General features: G+C 45.0%; 4 protein-coding genes across 4 annotated transcripts in view; 3 read left to right on the top strand and 1 right to left on the bottom strand.

The window, feature by feature from the left end:
• Positions 1 to 14,452, top strand: part of LOC309562861 (uncharacterized protein) — a 52,279-nt gene extending 37,827 nt beyond the window's left edge. The window contains exon 2 of the mRNA XM_082267180.1: positions 14,310 to 14,452. The gene's annotated coding sequence lies outside the window, so the exon portion shown is untranslated. The remainder of the gene's footprint in view (positions 1 to 14,309) is intronic.
• LOC309564420 (uncharacterized protein) overlaps positions 1 to 19,317 on the top strand; it is a gene marked incomplete at both ends in the record, with an annotated part of 648,900 nt that overhangs the window by 24,168 nt on the left and 605,415 nt on the right.
• The window catches only part of LOC309562909 (gastrula zinc finger protein XlCGF66.1-like), a 471,303-nt gene that overhangs the window by 111,089 nt on the left and 340,897 nt on the right, over positions 1 to 19,317 (bottom strand). The gene's annotated exons all lie outside the window — the stretch shown is intronic.
• LOC309563492 (uncharacterized protein) lies at positions 8,903 to 14,289 on the top strand (the record flags this gene model as incomplete). The annotated part of the gene is made up of 2 exons (XM_082267884.1): positions 8,903 to 8,995; positions 13,143 to 14,289. The coding sequence occupies 2 exons, from the start codon at positions 8,903 to 8,905 to the stop codon at positions 14,211 to 14,213; spliced, it is 1,164 nt and encodes a 387-aa protein (XP_082124010.1). The 3' UTR covers positions 14,214 to 14,289.

Raw genomic sequence — 19,317 nt, 5'->3', positions numbered from 1 at the left:
TTTTATGTGTTTAAATGTGTTTCTATTGTTTTAAAAGTGTGTTTAAAGACCTTAAAATGCTTTTAAAAGTACAGTGAAAGTTATAAAAACATGCCTAGGATGTATTTAACCACTTTACCACCGGAGGATTTTCCTACTTTATGTCCAGGCCACTTTTTTCAACTTGGCACTGCGCGAATTTAACTGACAATTGCGCGGTCAGGCAACGCTGTACCCAAACGAAATTTACGTCCTTTTTTTCCCACAAACAGAGCTTTCTTTTGGTGGTATTTGGTCATCTCTGCGCTTTTCATTTTTTGCGATATTAATAAAAAAAGAGTGAAAATTGTGCATAAAAATTGACAGTTAAAAAATATCCAATATATTCAATTTGTGTCATATATTTAGGCCAAAATGTATTTAGCTACATGTCTTTGACAAAAAAATTCTCAATCAGCGTATTTTTAACCACTTTAAGACCGGAAGATTTTACCCCATTCCTGACCAGGCCATATTTTGCGATTCGGCACTGCGTTACGTTTTAACGGACAATTACGCGGTCGTGCGATGCTGTACCCAAATTAAATTTATGTCCATTTTTCCCCCACAAATAGAGCTTTCTTTTGGTGGTATTTGATCACCTCTGCGATTTAGAATTTTTTAAAAAAAGAGCGACAATTTTGAAAAAAAAAAACAATATTTTTCACATTTTGATATATAATATTCCCCCAAAAAAATTTACGAATCAAAATTTTTTAACATTTTAGGCCAATTTGTTTTCTGCTACAGATTTTTGTTAAAAAAAATGGCAATAAGCGTATTTTGATTGGTTTGCGGTGGGCAGTCCGCAACCAGTTAAGCTCCTGGGATATTAGTAATTATTAGTAATTTCAGTTGCTTTGGTGTTAATTAAATTACCAACAGGTGCATTAGATGGGCAACAATGAGACGACCTCCAAAACAGGAATGGTTTTACAGGTGGAGGCCACTGACATTTTCCCTACTCATCTTTTCTGAGTCAAGTCGCGCTAAACATTTAAATGGATCTAATTAAAGTCCATAGAAAGTCCAACAGAATAAATCGATAAAAAAATCGATCCATTTAAATGTTTAGCGCGACTTGATTTATATTATTTCACTGGGGTGTGGTCACACTTGAAGTTGAAGCTATAATTTATGTTCCACTAGCGCGGTTATTACTACAGTTTTTGCATCTTTTCTGAGTGTTTGTCACTAGTTTTGCATTTGGCTGGGGTCAGTGTCGCTACTGGTAGCATGAGGCCATACCTGGACCCTATAGAGGTTGCACAGGCAGTCCAACTCCTCCAGGATGGCACTTCAATACGTCCCATTGCCAGAAGGTTTGCTGTGTCTCCCAGCACAGTCTCAGGAGCATGGAGGAGATTCCAGGAGAAAGGCAGTTACTCTAGGAGAGCTGGACAGGGCCGTAGAAGGTCCTTAACCCATCAGCAGGACCGGTATCTGCTCCTTTGTGCAAGAAGGAACAGGATGAGGACTCCCAGAGCCCTACAAAATGACCTCCAGCAGGACACTGGTGTGAATGTCTCTGACCAAACAATCAGAAACAGACTTCATGAGGGTGGCCTGAGGGCCCAACTTCCTCTAGTGGGCCCTGTGCTCGGAACTCGATTGGCATTTGCCATTGAACACCAGAATTGGCAGGTCCACCAATGGCACCCTGTGCTTTTCACAGCTGGGAGCAGGTTCACCCTGAGCACATGTGACAGACGTGAAAGGGTCTGGGAGAAGCCGTGGAGAACATTATGCTGCCTGTAACATCGTTCAGCATGACCAGTTTGGTGGTGGGTCAGTGATGGTCTGGAGAGGCCTATCCATGGAGGGAGGCACAGACCTCTACAGGCTAGGCAATGGCACCCTGACTGCCATGAGGTATCGGGATGAAATCCTTGGACCCATTGTAAGACCCTACAGTGGTGCAGTGGGTCCTGCGTTCCTCCTGGTACACGACAATGCCCGGCCTTATGTGGCGAGAGTATGCAGCCAGTTCCTGGAGGATGAAGGAATTGATACCATTGAATGGCCCTTACGCTCACCAGACCTAAATCCAATAGAACACCTCTGGGACATTATGTTTTGGTCCATCTGACACTGCCAGGTTGCACCTCAGTCTGTTCAGGTGCTCAGTGATGCCCTGGTCCAGATCTGGGAGGAAATACCCCAGGACACCATCCGTCGTCTCATTAGGAGCATGCCACGATGTTGTCAGGCATGCATACAAGCATGTGGGGGCCATACCTTATTGGAACCTGGAAGCCCCCTTTAACAATAAGGGGTATCCCCAGATACCATCACCCCTACATAAATGAGCATGGGGTACATACAGTATCTCACAAAAGTAAGCACACCCCTCACATTTTTGTAAATGTTTGCTTAGAAAGTTTGAAGACCCCTGTCCTAGATTATAAAGACAGTGAACACCTATGCACTCAGCCCACTGGTTTATGGCAAAAGCCAGGCATAGGATTGCAGACTCCTTTCCTTCCAAAGCACTTTGGAGTCTCCCAGACTCCAGCCCCTGATTGAGGAATTACAAACTCAGGAGAAAGATGAAAAAAAAACACCTTTCTCCACTCAGAACTGAGGACAGAGTAAAATACCAATAGTAATAGTAAAGTAATAAACAAATTGCAGTGGGCCAAAACTGCTAGTAGATGTCTATATGCTACAAAAAAATGGTAATCACATGCAGTTCAATTAGGATATAAAAAAAAAACAAAGTAGGGCAGAACACCACCCCATTGCTCACGTGGCATGGGTTCCTGGTGACATCAGTAGTTCTTAAGCACATGCCTTGTGCAAGTGCCCACTGCCACCTGCTGCTTCTTTAGAAACCAGTGACAGCGGGAAGATATGACATATAGAAGTGCTAGAAATTCTAATTCTATATGTGATGTTCAGATTGCTGGAACAGTCAAAGTTTGGTTTGAACCTTCAGCTCATTCCTACTCTCTAACAACTAAACTCATCTATAATGGTCAGTGTACTGGCCCCTTAGATTGGTGACAAACGGGAGTAGGACCTCCTTATATGAGTGGTCAGTGTAGCAGGTCCTTACATTGGTGACAAACGGGAGAAGGACCTCCTTATATGAGTGGTCAGTGTAGCGGGTCCTTACATTGGTGACAAACAGGAGAAGGACCTCCTTATATGAGTGGTCAGGGTAGTGGCCTCTTACATTGGTGACCAATGGGAGAAGGACCCCCTTATATGAGTGGTCAGTGTAGTGTTTCCTTACATTGGAGACCAATGGGAAAAGGACCCCCTTATGACAGTGGTCAGTGTAGTGATTCCTTACATTTGTGAACAACGGGAGAAGGACCCCCCTTATTTCAGTGGTCAGTGTAGTGGTTCCTTATATTGGAGACCATGGGGAGAAGAATTCCCTTATATCAGTGTAGTGGGTCCTTACATTGGTGATCAAGGGTAGAAGGACCTTCTTACATCAGTAGTCAGTGTACTGGTCCCTTACATGGGTGACCAACGGGAGAAGGACCTCCTTATATCAGTGGTCAGTGTAGTGGTTCCTTTTATAGGTGACCAAGAGGAGAAGGACCTCCTTATATCAGTGGTTAGTATAGTCATCTTTTACATTGATGACCAATAGAAGGACCCCCTTATATCAGTGGTCATTTTAGTGGTTTCTTACATTGGCGACCAACATGAGACGTACCTCCTTATATCAGTGGTAAGTGTAGTGGTTCCTTACATTGGTGAACAATGGGATAAGGACTCCCCTATATCCGTGGTAAGTGTAGTATGCCCCGTACACACGTACCGATCGTCGGCCGAACGATCGGCCGTCTTTTGTCCAGGGCTGTCGTGTCTGTTGAAAACTGCAAAAGACTGCACATGAATTTTGTCGGCCAACAGCAGCCGACTGCAGAAGTGATGTCTTGTGATGGTTGACTTTCCGTGTGTTTTGTCTTTTCTGAGCATGCCCAGTCTTGCAAATCTGCTGATTGTCGGCCGAATTCTGTTCTGACTGGCGAACAATCGGCCGTTCTGGTGTTGGCCTACAAAAATTTTAAAGCATGCACATCAGATTCTTTTCGGCCGAAAGTGCGCTGTCGGCTGTCGGAAGCATCATACTAACAAGCCTACAATCGGCCGATCGGTCGTCGGCCGAATATTTACGTCCGACAATCGGTACGTGTGTACGGGCCTGTAGTCCCTTACATTGGTGACCAACGGAAGAAGGACCCCCTTATATCAGTGTAGTGGTTCCTGACATTGGTGACCAATGGAAGAAGGATCCCCTTATATCAGTGGACAGTTTACTGGCCCTACATTGGTGACCAATGGGAGAAGGACCTCCCTATATCAGTGGTCAGTGTAGTGGTTCCTTACTTCGATTACCAATGGGAGAAGGACCTCCTTATATCAGTGGTCAGGGCAGTGGCCCCTTACATTCGTGGCCAATGGGATAGGAACCCCCCTTATATCAGTGGTCAGTGTAGTGTTCCCTTACATTAGTGACCAATGGGAAAAGAACCTCCTTATATTAGTGGTCAGTGGGGGAAGGACATTCCTACGTCATTATCAGTGGGAAGGCTACCCCCTTATAGATTATTGATGGTAGTTGTTGCTGGGAGACTGAAATAATTTTTTCTCATTTTTCATGGAACACCTAGAAAACTTTATGGGATCTCTGGCTGAGAAAGGCTGGACTAGGCATGATGAATGTCCCCTTGATGCCAGAAACACGATGGCCCATGCCATAATGATCCTTTCCCATTGCACTCTTATCTCAAATGACAGCTCCCAGGTTGGCTTCTGAATGTGTACAAATCAGCAGGTGGTTCTGGCAGATGTCATTGACCAAATACAGTCATGGCCATGTGTGGTACATGAAGTCACATGAGAATCCTACCGGCTTTTATACAATGTGAAACAAAGCAGCGGGTGGGCAGGAAGCTGCCATTTAGTAGTGGTGGTGGCCCTCTCTTGATGACCCTGTAGTGTGGTGAGTGGTTGCACTGGCCAAATTTGACCATTTAGTTTGCCAATTTGAAGAACTATGAATAGCTTGGATTTAGGTCTAACTTATGGTCAACCCAAACCTGAAGCTCATCCTCACTGAGAAACAGAAACTCTTAATTTCTTAAAGAATTTCTAGAAACCTTTGGAGGAAGCCTGGTTGAGAAAGGCTGGACTAGGCAGTAATGTAGTTCTATTTCCCTTGGTGGGAGTAGAGATGACAACACAAGCCCATGTTCACACTAAAGGCCCGTACACACGATAAGAAAATCTGTAGGGAAAATTCGTCCGACGACCGATCTGCCGATTTTCGGATTGTTAGTATGGTGCTTTCGACAGCCTACTCCGACTTTTCGGTTGACAAAATCCTGATGTGCAGGCTATATCATTTTTGTCGTCCGTCAAAACAACGTCCTATTTTCGTCTCATTAGTACAGATTTCAACGGAAAAAAATCTTAAGAGCAAGACTAGGCATGCTCAGAGACGAAAGAACACCTACAAAACAATCCAACACATGACATCACTTCTGAAGTAGAATTCTGTCATACGGGAAAATTCGTATGAAAATAACCTCTTCACTTTCCACATCAGACTAGCATGCCACAAAAAACGGACGACAGATCGTTCGATAATCTGATCGTGTGTACGGGGCTTTAGGCTTGTGTGTGTGTGACGGGGCTGCAGTTCTTCTGAGCTCCACAAGGTGGGGATCTCACTTCCACCAAGACAGGAACTCTCCAATAGGATGTGATGTCAGGTTCAGACTGGAAGTAATTTCAGAAACAGACAGGAAGGTCTATGTGGGAGGAATTAGAAAGGAGACATTGCTGGAACTGGCAGCAGAGGAGGTAATTTATTTTATTTTTATCTCAGGTACTTATATAGCGCTGTCAATTTACGCAGCGCTTTACATATACATTGCACATTCACATCAGTCCCTGCCCTCAAGGAGTTTACAATCTCACATACATACACAGTAGGGCCATTTTTTTTTATACAGGATCCAGGTAACCTACCAGCATGTCTTTGGAGTGTGGGAGGAAACTGGAGTGCCCGGAGGAAACCCACGCAGGCACAGGGAGAACATGCAAACTCCAGGCAGGTAGTGTCTTGGTTGGGATTCGAACCAGCGACCCTCTTGCTGCTAGGTAAAAGTGCTAACCACTACACCACTGTGCCACCCCTAATAAGATCTTATTTTCTATTTACACCCAGTAAATGCAGTTCCTCTGAGCTCCACAAGGTGGTGATCTAACTTATAGCCAGATAGGAAGTCTCTATGAAAGACAGGAAGTGATGTTAGGTGCAGATGGGAAGTTCCAGGTTAGAGGTGAGTTGGGAGGAAGTAGAGAGGACACAGGGCTGGAACTTTATAGCAGAGGAGGTAATAAGATATTATTTTATATATACACCCAGTAACCCCCCCCCCCGTCATGTCTGTCTTCTTCCTCCATAGTCACTGTGACGTCTTTTATCTCCAGCAGATGATGATACACACATATACAGTGTGGAAACGTAGAGTAACCCCTTCGGGGGCAGAACATTTCCCCACTTACGGGGCCGGTGTTCCGTGAAAAAACCATACCCGTGAGAAAACCATACCCTCGTCACTTCCGGTGCACCTACGGAGGGTATGGATTTATCACAGTAGTGTGTGTAATGTTACATTAAAACAGCTCCTCTGCAACATGAGTCATCTCCGCTCCTTTCCCTGTCACTTCTCTGATGTCGGCTAATAAATATAAAAGCGGATCACGGAGCCGAGATCTCCGTCGTTTACATTTCATACACCCGCCGCCGCTTTTATAGTTATTAGCCGAGATCAGGGAAGTGACAGGGATAGGAGCGGAGATGACCCATGTTGCAGCCGAACTGTTTTAATGTAACCGACGCAAGTATAACATTACACACACTACCGTAATAATTTCATACCCTCCGAGCATACGCACTTGTCAACTTCTCAGCTGTTCAATGATGTATCCGGGGCTCTGAGCATGCGCACTGCTACGCTGCTCAGCTGTTTCTGACAGGAAGTGACAAGGGTATGGAATTCTAACGAGGTATGGTTTTCTAACGTTACACCGGAACATTGCCTTTATTTTGAAAATAAATTCTATTAATATGTTCCTCTAAACAAACAGCACTGACTATAAATAGACAAGACAGTGACCATCCTGACCATACATGGTCTACAAAGGACACTTATTACACTACACATGCAACAAATGGGAGATCATTACAATATGTGGCCAACACAATGATAGAGTGCTGGGGTCAGGAGTGTGGCGCATAGAGCCTTGTACATTGCTGGTCAGTAGGAAAAAAACATTCTCCAGCCTGCCATGAAGAATATGTTCCATTATTGGTGTCAGAGGGAGGGTTCTGAGGGAAGTAAAGGAGCAGGAGGTTCTCCGAGGGAGGTTCTCCGAGGCTGAAAGACTTTGGGCCCCCTGAGGGAGTAGTGTGGGGTTGTATGGCGCTAAAAGATTCTAAAGGAGACATTATAGCCATAACTGGGACTCTGGGCTCTTTATAGGGTTGGTGGACAGCAGGGCTCTAAGGGAAGAGTAGACTGCAGGGATCAAGGAGATTCCAAAATAGGGAGGGGGCCATGATGGTCCTCCCGCCTAAACCTACATTTCAGACTTCCTTACAGAAATCGTGCCATGCAATGAAGGCAGCCTTCACCTTCTTACCATTTCACTGGTCAAATAAAGTATTCTAGGATACCAAGTGAAATATAGAAGGAAAGTCCTTCACCCTGTTGTGGACACTCATAGTCAGGCAATGTCTGTTTGCTCAAGGGGCAGTCCGGGGTCAGTGCTATGCATCTGGGAGAGGCAGTCCAATACCTTCTCATGAAGCAGGGTCTGGCAGTGCCCAGAGCTGGATTTCCAAGCTCCAGGAACCCACCGCCACTCTGTACATGGTCCTTGATACTACTGTATGCTTGGCAATCAAGAGAACAAATCCCTCACCCCCTGCTGTCCTCCTCCTGCCCACACTAAGCTTCCATTAGAGGGATGAAACCAGAATCCTTCCCTTTATCTTTCTTCTCCACCAGCAGCATCCTCTATCCAATCCCTTCTCTTACTGCAGTGAGTGACATTGACAACAATCCCATCAGCCAGCAGGCTGCCAGAGATATTAGACTTCCAGACTGAGTTCTGGCAATTATCCTGATTTGCCTTAGGCCAAAAGTCAGCAAGTTTACCTTCCTGGACATCGTGATGACCCTACATTGACCACACCGCACTGCCTCACAGCAAACAATAAGGCTACATTCACACATGAGCGTAGCGTTTTCGCACGGTTTTTACCGCGATTTACAGGCGTTTTTTGTGCAGGCGTTTTTAGATTGAATAGAGACCAATGGAAAACGCCTGTAATCTGCCCAAAAAGAAGCTCATGTACTTTTTTGAGCGTTGGGCGTTTTGCTCACAGCGTCAAAACGCTCAGATGTGAACAGGGGGCATTGAAATGAATAGGATTTGTCTTGTTGGGCGTTTTGAGAGCTGATCCTAGAGCAGAAAAACTCCCCAGAAACGCCCCAAAACGCCTACATGTGAACGGAGCCTAAGACAGAAGGAGGATTTTATTTATCATTTCTTATCTGCAGGTCTGAAACTAATCAAAATCAGTTCAGAAATAAAAGGAAAGAAATAAAAAGAAAGGGAAATGCTGATCCAACAGGCCAAGAGGGTTCTGGATTCTTGAAAATGTAACAAACACTAAAAAGTGAAAACGAAGTGTGTTCACATGGGGTCAGTAGTTCTTAAATGTACAGCAACCCTTCTATCCCCCTCCTCCCCCATCCTATTGTGTGACCAATACCATCCAAATAATTCTTACTTTCATTTCCCAAAGTTATCCATCAACAAGGAGACCTGTATAGATGAAATTATGGCACCAATGAGGATTAAAGAGGACCAGAGTAACGTGACTGAGAAGATACTAAAGCTCATCCTGGAGATCATCTACCTGTTAACTAGAAAGGTGAGAGGGATTCTGGGAGGTCACATGACATCACTCTTATCTCTATTAATAAAACACAGACCTGACCCGAGAGGTGAGGAGGATTCTAGGAGGTCACATGACATCACTCTTATCTCTATTAATAAAAAACAGACCTGACCGGAGAGGTGAGGAGGATACTGGGAGGTCACATGACATCACTTTTATCTCTATTAATAAAACACAGACCTGACCGGAGAGGTGAGGAGGATTCTGGGAGGTCACATGACATCACTCTTATCTCTATTAATAAAACACAGATCTGACCGGAGAGGTGAGGAGGATTCTAGGAGGTCACATGACATCACTTTTATCTCTATTAATAAAACACAGACCTGACCGAAGAGGTGAGGAGGATTCTGGGAGGTCACATGACATCACTCTTATTTCAGTAAAACACAGACCAGACCGGTGTAACGTTAGAATTCCATACCCTCGTCACTTACTGTCAGAAACAGCTGAGCAGTGTAGCAGTGCGCATGCTCAGAGCCCCGGATACATCATTGAACAGTAGAGAAGTTGACAAGTGCGCATGCTCGGAGGGTATGAAATTATCACGGTAGTGTGTGTAATGCAACATGGGTCATCTCCGCTCCTATCCCTGTGACTTCCCTGATCTCGGCTACTAAATATAAAAGCGGCGGCTGGTGTATGAAATGTAAATGACGGAGATGTCGGCTCTGTGATCCGCTTGTATATTTATAAGCCCAGATCAGGGAAGTGTCAGGGATAGGAGCGGGGATGACTGAAGTTGCAGAGGAGCTGTTTTAATGTAAGCGCCGCAAGTGTAACTTTACACAAACTACTGTGATAAATCCATACCCTACGTAGGTGCACCGGAAGTGACGAGGGTATGGTTTTCTCACGGGTATGGTTTTTTCACGGAACACCGGAAAGGTGAGGAGGATTCTGGGAGGTCACATGACATCACTCTTATCTCAATAAAACACAGACCTGACTGGAGAGGTGAGGAGGCTTCTGGGAGGTCACATGACATCACTCTTATTTCTATTAATAAAACACAGACCTGATCGGAGAGGTGAGGCGGATTCTTGTAAGTCACATGACATCTCACATCTCTATTAATAAAACACAGACCTGACCAGAGAGGTGAGAAGGATTCCTCGATTCTAACATGATATTGCTCTTGGTTCCTCAATACAGAGATTTCCTCTTCTGAAGTCAGGAGGTCAAATTACCATCTCGGTGCCTCCATGTGACTCCCTAAAACCTGAGAGACACACCATGCAGAAGATTCTAGAAGTCACCAAGAAGATAATGGAGCTGCTGACAGTAGAGGTGAGCGGTGCCGGGAATTCTGGGACATTATCCAGTAACAGACAAGGGATGTGTCTGGATGGTGACTGTATCATTGTGTGTGTCAGGTTCCTATAAGGTGTCAGGATGTCACTGTCTATTTCTCCATGGAGGAGTGGGAGTATTTAGAAGGACACAAGGATCTCTACAAGGACGTCATGATGGAGAATCAGCGGACTTTGAGTTTTGCGAAGAATGTAAATACGGCATTTCCCCGGAATGATACGGTGATGAACCTCAGCCTGGATATTCTTAGCCTGCTGACTAGAGAGGTGAGTGTAATGAAGGGGTTACCTCTGATCCATGGATAACATTGACTGGTTGGTCAGTGAGCCTTACTAGTAAAACATTAGTGACTCTATAATCTGACTTCTAGAAGGAGCTATAAATCTGACCACATTGTAATCATATCATTGGTTGGAGATGTCTGTCCTTTGCTGAATCTGGCACATTGTGGTCAATCTCTGGAGAATAAATACAGAGCTAACCATAGAGGTGAGGGATAATGGGAGGGTGATATTTATCTTTGTATCACACAGAGCTGTACAACAGTTACGAAGAAATCTACTGGAAATGACACAAGAAGAAGTCATAATATGACCACAAGATCCTCAAGAATCCAGAATTACATCATCATCCCCCCACCTCCATCCCTGATCCCTACAAGACAGAACATGCAAAAGATTCTAGACGTCACCAAGAAGATGATGGAGCTGCTGACAGGAGAGGTGAGTGGTGCCGGGAATTCTGGGACATTATCCAGTAACAGACAAGGGATGTGTCTGGATGGTGACTGTATCATTGTGTGTGTCAGGTTCCTATAAGGTGTCAGGATGTCACTGTCTATTTCTCCATGGAGGAGTGGGAGTATTTAGAAGGACACAAGGATCTCTACAAGGACGTCATGATGGAGGATCGGGATGGAATAACGGGGACGTTTGTAGAGGAGGACATTCTTACAGAGATCAGCACAGGTAGGTCATTGATGCTAAATATATTCCTCCACCCCTACTGCTCACTGATTGGTCCAGAGTAGAACTGGGTGATATCAGCCTGTAATACTTTGGTCACTTTCCTGAGCTGTGTTCCCCGTCCTGTATTCTTGTATTTCTTTTGGGTAATCTTCTCTTCTCTTCTCTTCTCTTCTCTTCTCTTCTCTTCTCTTCTCTTCTCTTCTCTTCTCTTCTCTTCTCTTCTCTTCTCTTCTCTTCTCTTCTCTTCTCTTCTCTTCTCTTCTCTTCTCTTCTCTTCTCTTCTCTTCTCTTCTCCTGCAAACACAATGTATGTATCTAGACTGGATTTATGCAGATTCTGTAGTTCAGCTGGTAGTAAAATGTTGATTGTCACCATAGGCGTTGCTCAACCTAGGCACCTGAGGCATGGGCCTTGGGTCTTCTGCTTTATGCTCGGGTTTATCAGCATCTCGTTGTTTTCTCACTCTCTGACTAAGGTCCATGAATAAAGCAATGATCTAGTAGGAGATTCAGAGGACCCATTTACTAGTTACCTTGAGGGGGAATTGTAAGATCCTCAGAGACAAAGCTGCCTGATGTGGACATTACATAGTCCTGATCCCTGCACTATATACTCTGTGTTGTACATTACATACTCCTGACCCCTGCACTATATACTCTATGTTGTACATTACATACTCCTGACCCCTGCACTATATACTCTGTGTTGTACATTACATACTCCTGACCCCTGCACTATATACTCTGTGTTGTACATTACATACTCCTGACCCCTGCACTATATACTCTGTGTTGTACATTACATACTCCTGACCCCTGCACTATATACTCTGTGTTGTACATTACATACTCCTGACCCCTGCACTATATACTCTATGTTGTACATTACATACTCCTGACCCCTGCACTATATACGCTTTTGTACATTATATACTCCTCGCCCCTTTTACATGTTGATAATATTGTGATAACATCCTCATACTTTGGAACCTTAAACAGAAAGTGATAATGAGGGAGGAGTCAATAAACCAATGATGGTGGTCTTCAGGATCAGTCCAGTCTTCATCTTGGTTGGTCTCCCCCCCCATCCTCACTCTCTGACCTCTGGTGGGGCTCAGCCCCGTTGTTATTTATGACTAAATCATGGACTAAATAGGGAGTCCTGCTTGGGTTGGGAAGATGGGAATGAGTGATAGAGGCAGTGGGGACACTCGTCCTATAATCCCCTCATCACTGTCACTCCTATCAAAGACAATTCTCGTTGGTTAATAACCCAAACCATCAATCTGTGCAGTCACCCATATACACAAACTGGGTTGCAAGCTAACACCATTTAAGTGATTCCACCCCACCTACCAAATGATAAAAACGGGATAAGTCAGTGTAGCGCTACCCAAAAAAATAGGAAAGAAACAAACTGGTAGGAGATCAGAGGACCCATTTACTAGTTACCTTTGAGGGTGGAATTGTAAGATCCTCAGAGACAAAGCTGCCTCATGTGGGCGGAGTTCTGGTTTAGGGGAACCAATCTGCTCATGTCTATTAATAATCTTTTTATTTCTATTTCAGTACAACTGGCACCACACAGTGTAGATGGACCATCGTCTTCCTCTTATCCTGAGGAACCTCAGACTGTAAGGGCCGGTGCCGGACCATCGTATTCCTCTTATCCTGAGGAACCTAAGACTGTGAGGGACAGTGCCGGACCATCGTATTCCTCTTATCTTGAGGAACCTAAGACTGTGAGGGACGGTGCCGGACCATCGTATTCCTCTTATTGTGAGGAACCTCAGACTGTGAGGGACAGTTCCGGACCATCGTATTCCTCTTATCCTGAGGAACCTCAGACTGTGAGAGGCGGTGCTGGACCATCGTATTCCTCTTATCCTGAGGAACCTCAGACTGTGAGAGGCGGTGCTGGACCATCGTATTCCTCCTATCCTGAGGAACCTCAGGCTGTGAGAGGCGGTGCTGTCCTTTCCGCAAACAAGATTTCCTGTACTAAATGCAGAAAGTGTTTCTCAAACAAGTCCAATCTTTATAATCATCTGAGATCGCACACAGGTGTGAAGCCCTATTCCTGTCTTGAGTGCGGGAAATGTTTTTCAAGGAAGCCCAATCTTTACCGACATCAGAGTGTGCACACGGGAGAGAAGCCGTATTCCTGTCCTGAGTGCGGTAAACGTTTTGTAGACAACTCAAAACTTGTCAGGCATCAAAAATCTCACACCGGGGAGAAGCCATTTTCCTGTCCCGAGTGTGGGAAATATTTTACCCAAATGTCTACGCTTTCCATACATCTGAAATTGCACATGGGTGTAAAGCCGTGTGTCTGTTCCGAGTGCGGGAAATGTTTTGCACAAAAATCAGGCCTTGTCAGACATCAGCGGTGTCACACAGAGGTGAAGCCGTATTCCTGTCCTGAGTGTGGGAAATGTTTTTCAGTGAAATCCGCTCTTTCCGTACATCAGAGATCGCACACTGGTGTGAAGCCGCATTTCTGCTCTGAGTGCGGGAAATGTTTTGCACAAAAATCAGATCTTGTCAGACATCAGAGGTCTCACACAGAGGAGAAGCCGTATTCCTGTGCTGTGTGCGGGAAAGGTTTTTCAGGGAAGGACAATCTTTACAGACATCAGAGATCGCACACAGGGGAGAAGCCGTATTCCTGTCCTGAGTGCGGGAAATGTTTTTCAGTGAATAGCAATCTTTATAGACATCAGATGTCTCACACGGGGGAGAAGCCATTTTCCTGTGTTGAGTGCAGGAAATGTTTTCCAGCGAAGAGTGAACTTTACAGACATCAGAGACGCCACACGGGGGAGAAGCCATTTTCCTGTCCTGAGTGTGGGAAATGTTTTTCGCAGCAGTCCAGTCTTTGCAGACATCAGAGATCTCACATGGGGTAGAAGTTACGTTCCTGTCCTGAGTGAGGGAATTTTTCTTCACTAAAGTCCTGTCTTCCCATACATCAGGGGTCCCACACAACCCTTGAGGTGTATTAGTGCCTTGAGTGCGGGAAATGTCTTCTATATTAATGTTGCTGGACATGTGGGGAAGGAGCACACCCTGATATACACCTCAGATATACTCCATGGCTGATCTTCATCATGTAAGAAACTCTTCATAAGGAGATCAGAGATCACCAAAGACATCTCGTGTTGGCCATTGATAGCCGGAGAAAAATAAAAATGGAGTCCTTACCTTTCATTGGTACATTTGGGGGTGGAAACCTTCGCAGACAATCAGAAGTCTGTTTTTCAAAAATTTGTTAAATATTTAAAAAATTATATTAGATTATATTTAAAGGGACAGTGTAAGACTTTGTGTTATTGGTTTTGGTGGTATTTTGGTTCGGTAGCCGTGAGTACCGCCGTCACATATTGGTATTTATTACTTTATAGGTTTGGCAGTAAGCGCATTTTCTTCCCATTGTTCTAACAAGTGATTTTCCTGACCAATTGGATTTCTACTTTTCATTATTTCCTGTTTTAATGTCTGCAATATTGATAAAAGAAAATTATAATAAAAAAATGTATTAAAAAAAATAATTGTGTGTGTCGGTGCAATGATGACAATCTTCCATTTCCAAACATTGTTCATGGGGGACGCTTTAAAAGCCTTTACAGGTCATCAGATTAGAGTTACCTGGGAATAATGGTACAGAGTGCAGAGGTCAGGAGTGTATTATATACAGCCCAGGGTACAGAGTGCAATGGTCAGGAGTATGTCATATATAGCCCAGGGTACAGAGTGCAGTGGTCAGGAGTATATCATATACAGCCCAGGGTACAGAGTGCAGTGGTCAGGAGTATGTCATATATAGCCCAGGGTACAGAGTGCAGTGGTCAGGAGTATATCATATACAGCCCAGGGTACAGAGTGCAGTGGTCAGGAGTGTCATATATAGCCCAGGGTACAGAGTGCAGTGGTCAGGAGTATATCATATATAGCCCAGGGTACAGAGTGCGGTGGTCAGGAGTATGTCATATATACCCCAAGGTACAGAGTGCGGTGGTCAGGAGTATCATATACAGCCTAGGGTACAGAGTGCAGTGGTCAGGAGTATATCATATACAGCCCAGTGGGAAATAGTGCAAGGCATGTGGCCTGGTATGGTTCAGGAGAGGGGCCATGCACTACACCCGCCCCCTTCCTATTAGCTCAGAAAATGATCAATTATAATTAGATGGATTTGGCTCCCATTGATTTTAATGAGGTTCATGTTCCACATAAAACAGAACCCAGGGTAGTTTGGCTTCTCACTAGTATGATGCCTGGTATGGTTGAGGAGGTGGAGGGGCGGCATGCACCACATGTCCTCCTCTTTTCTGGCCAGCCAGGTCCCTATTTCGAGGGTATGATGCCTGGTATGGTGGAGGAGGGCGTGCACCCTATGACCTCCTCTTTTCTGGCCAGCCAGGTCCCTATGTTTAGGGTATGATGCCTGGTATGGTTGAGGAGGTGGAGGGGAACACGCACGCATGTCCTCCCCTTTTCTGGCCAGGTTGCAGGCTTTGATAAGGGTCTAGAATGGATTTTGGGGGCAGTTTGCCCATGTGACGAACTGTGAACTGCTTGGGATTGGATTAAGGTTGCCACCTGTCCGGGATTCACCTGTGCAGTCTGGGTTTTGAATCATGTGTCCCGGTTTTAGTCCGCCTGAAACCCTGACACAATATTCAGACTGGACTGATGTGTCCCGTACTATGGGGGACTCTGTGGTGGGGGTTCCCTGTACAGGTGTACTGTCCGGTGCTCTCTTCCAGTGTTGGTCTTGGTCTCCCTCAGAGGTGATGTCATGGTGACAGACTCCTCCCAACTTCTCCCCACCTCCCTTCTTCATAACACTGCCAGAGAATAGCGAGGAGACCGATTGGTGTTGGGGAGCCCGGGGGAAGGGGAGGGGCAAATATATATTGGGGTGAACAGCTGCCACTATGTACGTCCATCACCAGCCATCATAGTCCTCTTCTCATTGATTACATATCAGTGTGTCAGTATAGAGGACCCCACATATCTGTGTGTCAGTACCGTATAAAGGACCCCACATATCAGTGTTTCAGTATAGAGGACCCCACATATCAGTGTGTCAGTATAGAGGGACCCCACATATCAGTGTGTCAGTATTGAGGACCTCACATATCAGTGTGTGAGTATAGAGGACCCAACATATCAGTGGGTCAGCATAGAGGTCGGTAGCCCACATATCAGTGTGTCAGTATAGAGCAGGGGTCTCCAAACTTTCTAAACAAAGGGCAAGTTTACTGTCCTTCAGACTTCAGGGGGGCCAGACTGTTGCCTTTGTGGAATAAAGAAAAGTCCTGACATCAGTGGGAAAAGAACAATTTGGCCCCATTGTTGGTATCATTGGGATAAATTGTGCCCCATTATTGGTATCATAGGAAAGGAATAGTGCCACACCATTGGTTTCATTGGGAGGAATAGTGGCCGATCATTGGAAGGACTAGTGCCCCATCATTGGGAGGAATAGTGCCCCATTATTGGTATCATTGGGAGAAATAGTGCCCCATAATTGGTATCATTGGAGGAAATTGTGCCCCATCATTGGTGTCATTGGGAGAAATTGTGCCCCATCATAGGTATCATTGGGAGCAATAGTGCCCCATCATTGGTATCATTGGGAGCAATAGTGCCCCATCATTGGGTGGAATAGTGCCCCATAATTGGTATTATTGGGAGGAATTGTGTCCCATCATTGGTGTCATTGAGAGGAATAGTGCCCCATCATTGGTGTCAGTGGGAGGAATAGTGCCCAATCATAGGTGTCATTGGGAGAAATTGTTCCCCATCAGTGAGAGGAATAGTGCCCCATAATTGGTATCATTGGGAGGAATTGTGTCCCATCATTGGTGTCATTGGGCGGAATTGCCCCCTTCATTGGTGTCATTGGGAGGAATTGCCCCCTTCATTGGTGTCAGTGGGGGGAATTATGCCCCATTGTTGGTATCATTGGATGAAATAGTGCCCCAAGGGCTAGGTTAAAGCATGCAAAGGGCTACATCTGGCCCCCGGGCCGTTGTTTGAAGACTACTGGTAAGGAGGACCTCACATATCGGTGACTGGCCCCTGTATTATGAAGGTGACATTAATGTGTATTAATAGGGGGATTGACACTGACCCCTATATTATGAAGGAGAGGATTGCATTGAACCCTGTATTATGAAGGGGGTGTCACTGACCCCTGTATTATGAAGGGGGTGATACTGACTCCTGTATTATGAAGGGGGTGACACTGATCCCTGTATTATGAAGGGGGGGGGGGTGTCACTGACCCCGTATTATGAAGTGGTAGTCGGTTAAAGGAGCGCCCAAAATCAGCAAAAAGAATCCCACTTGGATCAAAAGATCGTCATTTTATTAGTAGCAGAACATGTTAAAGCTGACGCAATATGGTGTCGGTTGCAGATCCGAACAGCAACATTTATGCCCTGAAGAAGGGGGAGTCTCTGTTCCCAAGAAACACGTTGGTTTTAACATGTTCTGCTACAAATAAAATGACGATCTTTTGATCCAAGTGGGATTCTTATTGCTGATTTTGGGCGCTCCTTTAACCGACTACCACTAGAAACTATGGATACGTCCACTAAGCTGTATCTTAAGGTAGCAGCCCAGACCCCTTAACAAGGGTCCACTGCCTTTTTTCATCCAGTCGGGCCAGATTGATTGGGCGTTTATTTCCCCAAGTGTCCCTCTCTCACCTACCACCCACCCACAGACCCTCTATCGAGCAGGTCAGTCCAGCACAGCCATCAACTTTTAAAAAAAACTACCCATATTATGAAGGGGGTGACACTGATCCCTGTATTATGAAGGGGGGTGACACTGACCCCTGTATTATGATTAGAATGATGTATTATTGGAAATATCATTTAATCACAAATTATATGCATAGTACATACTACAAAAAAAATTGCCATTGCTATATAGAAACTGTTCGTTTCTCAAAGAACACCTAGTGGAGGGACCCTGGCTAGGAAAGGCTGGACTAGGCAGTAATATATCTCTCTCCCCCTTGGTGGGAGAGGAGATGACCCTTCTCTTTAAAGAAGCCTACCCGGCTACTAACTAATAACACTGTTTCACTTGCTCCATCAGCTCATCCCCCACAGCTATTGCCTTTTGTATCAATTGACCCTCCCTTTTAGATTGTAAGCTCTAACGAGCAGGGCCCTCTGATTCCTTTTGTTCCAAATTGTATTGTAACTGTAATGTCTGCCTTCATTTTGTTAAGCGCTGCGCAAACTGTTGGCGCTATATAAATCCTGTATAATAATTTATAAGGATATACAGTACATACACACACAGCACAAGGTCGTGTTGACACTACGTGACGATTCTCGGGGCTGCAGTTCCTCTGAGCTCCACAAGGTGGTGCTCTCCGATCTACCCAGACAGGAAGTCTCTATGGAAGACAGAAAGTGACGTCAGGTACAGACAGGAAGTTTCGTGTGGCACTAAGCAGAAAGGCAGCAGAGGAGGTAATAAGATATTATTTTATATTTACACCCAGTAACCCCCCGTCATGTTCCGTCCTCTTCCTCCATAGTCACTGTGATGTCTTTTATCTCCAGCAGATGATGATATATAGTGTGGATATGTACATTAACCCCTTCAGGGCCAGAACATTTCACCACTTACGGGGCCAGATAATGTTCTTAATTTTGGACTTGGAATTCTAATAATATGGTCCTCGAAACAGACAGCAACGATAATAAATAGACAAGACAATGACCATCCTGACCATACATGGTCTACAAAGGGCAATTATTACACTACATTTGCAGCAAATGGACAATCATTACAATATGCAGCCAATGCAATGATGGAGTGCTGGGGTCAGGAGTATGGCGCATAGAGCCCTATGCTGGTAAGGAGGAAGAAAACATTCCCTGGCCTGTTATGAAGACTCTGTCCCATCATTGGTGTCATAGGGAGTAAAATATTGAGTGGTCTGAGGGAAGTAGAGGAGCTGATAGGCCGTGAGGGAGT

The sequence above is a fragment of the Pelophylax lessonae genome (genome assembly GCF_965119305.1).
Source record: "Pelophylax lessonae genome assembly, chromosome: 9".
NCBI lineage: Eukaryota > Metazoa > Chordata > Amphibia > Anura > Ranidae > Pelophylax > Pelophylax lessonae.
This window is presented reverse-complemented; position numbering and strand designations above follow the sequence as displayed.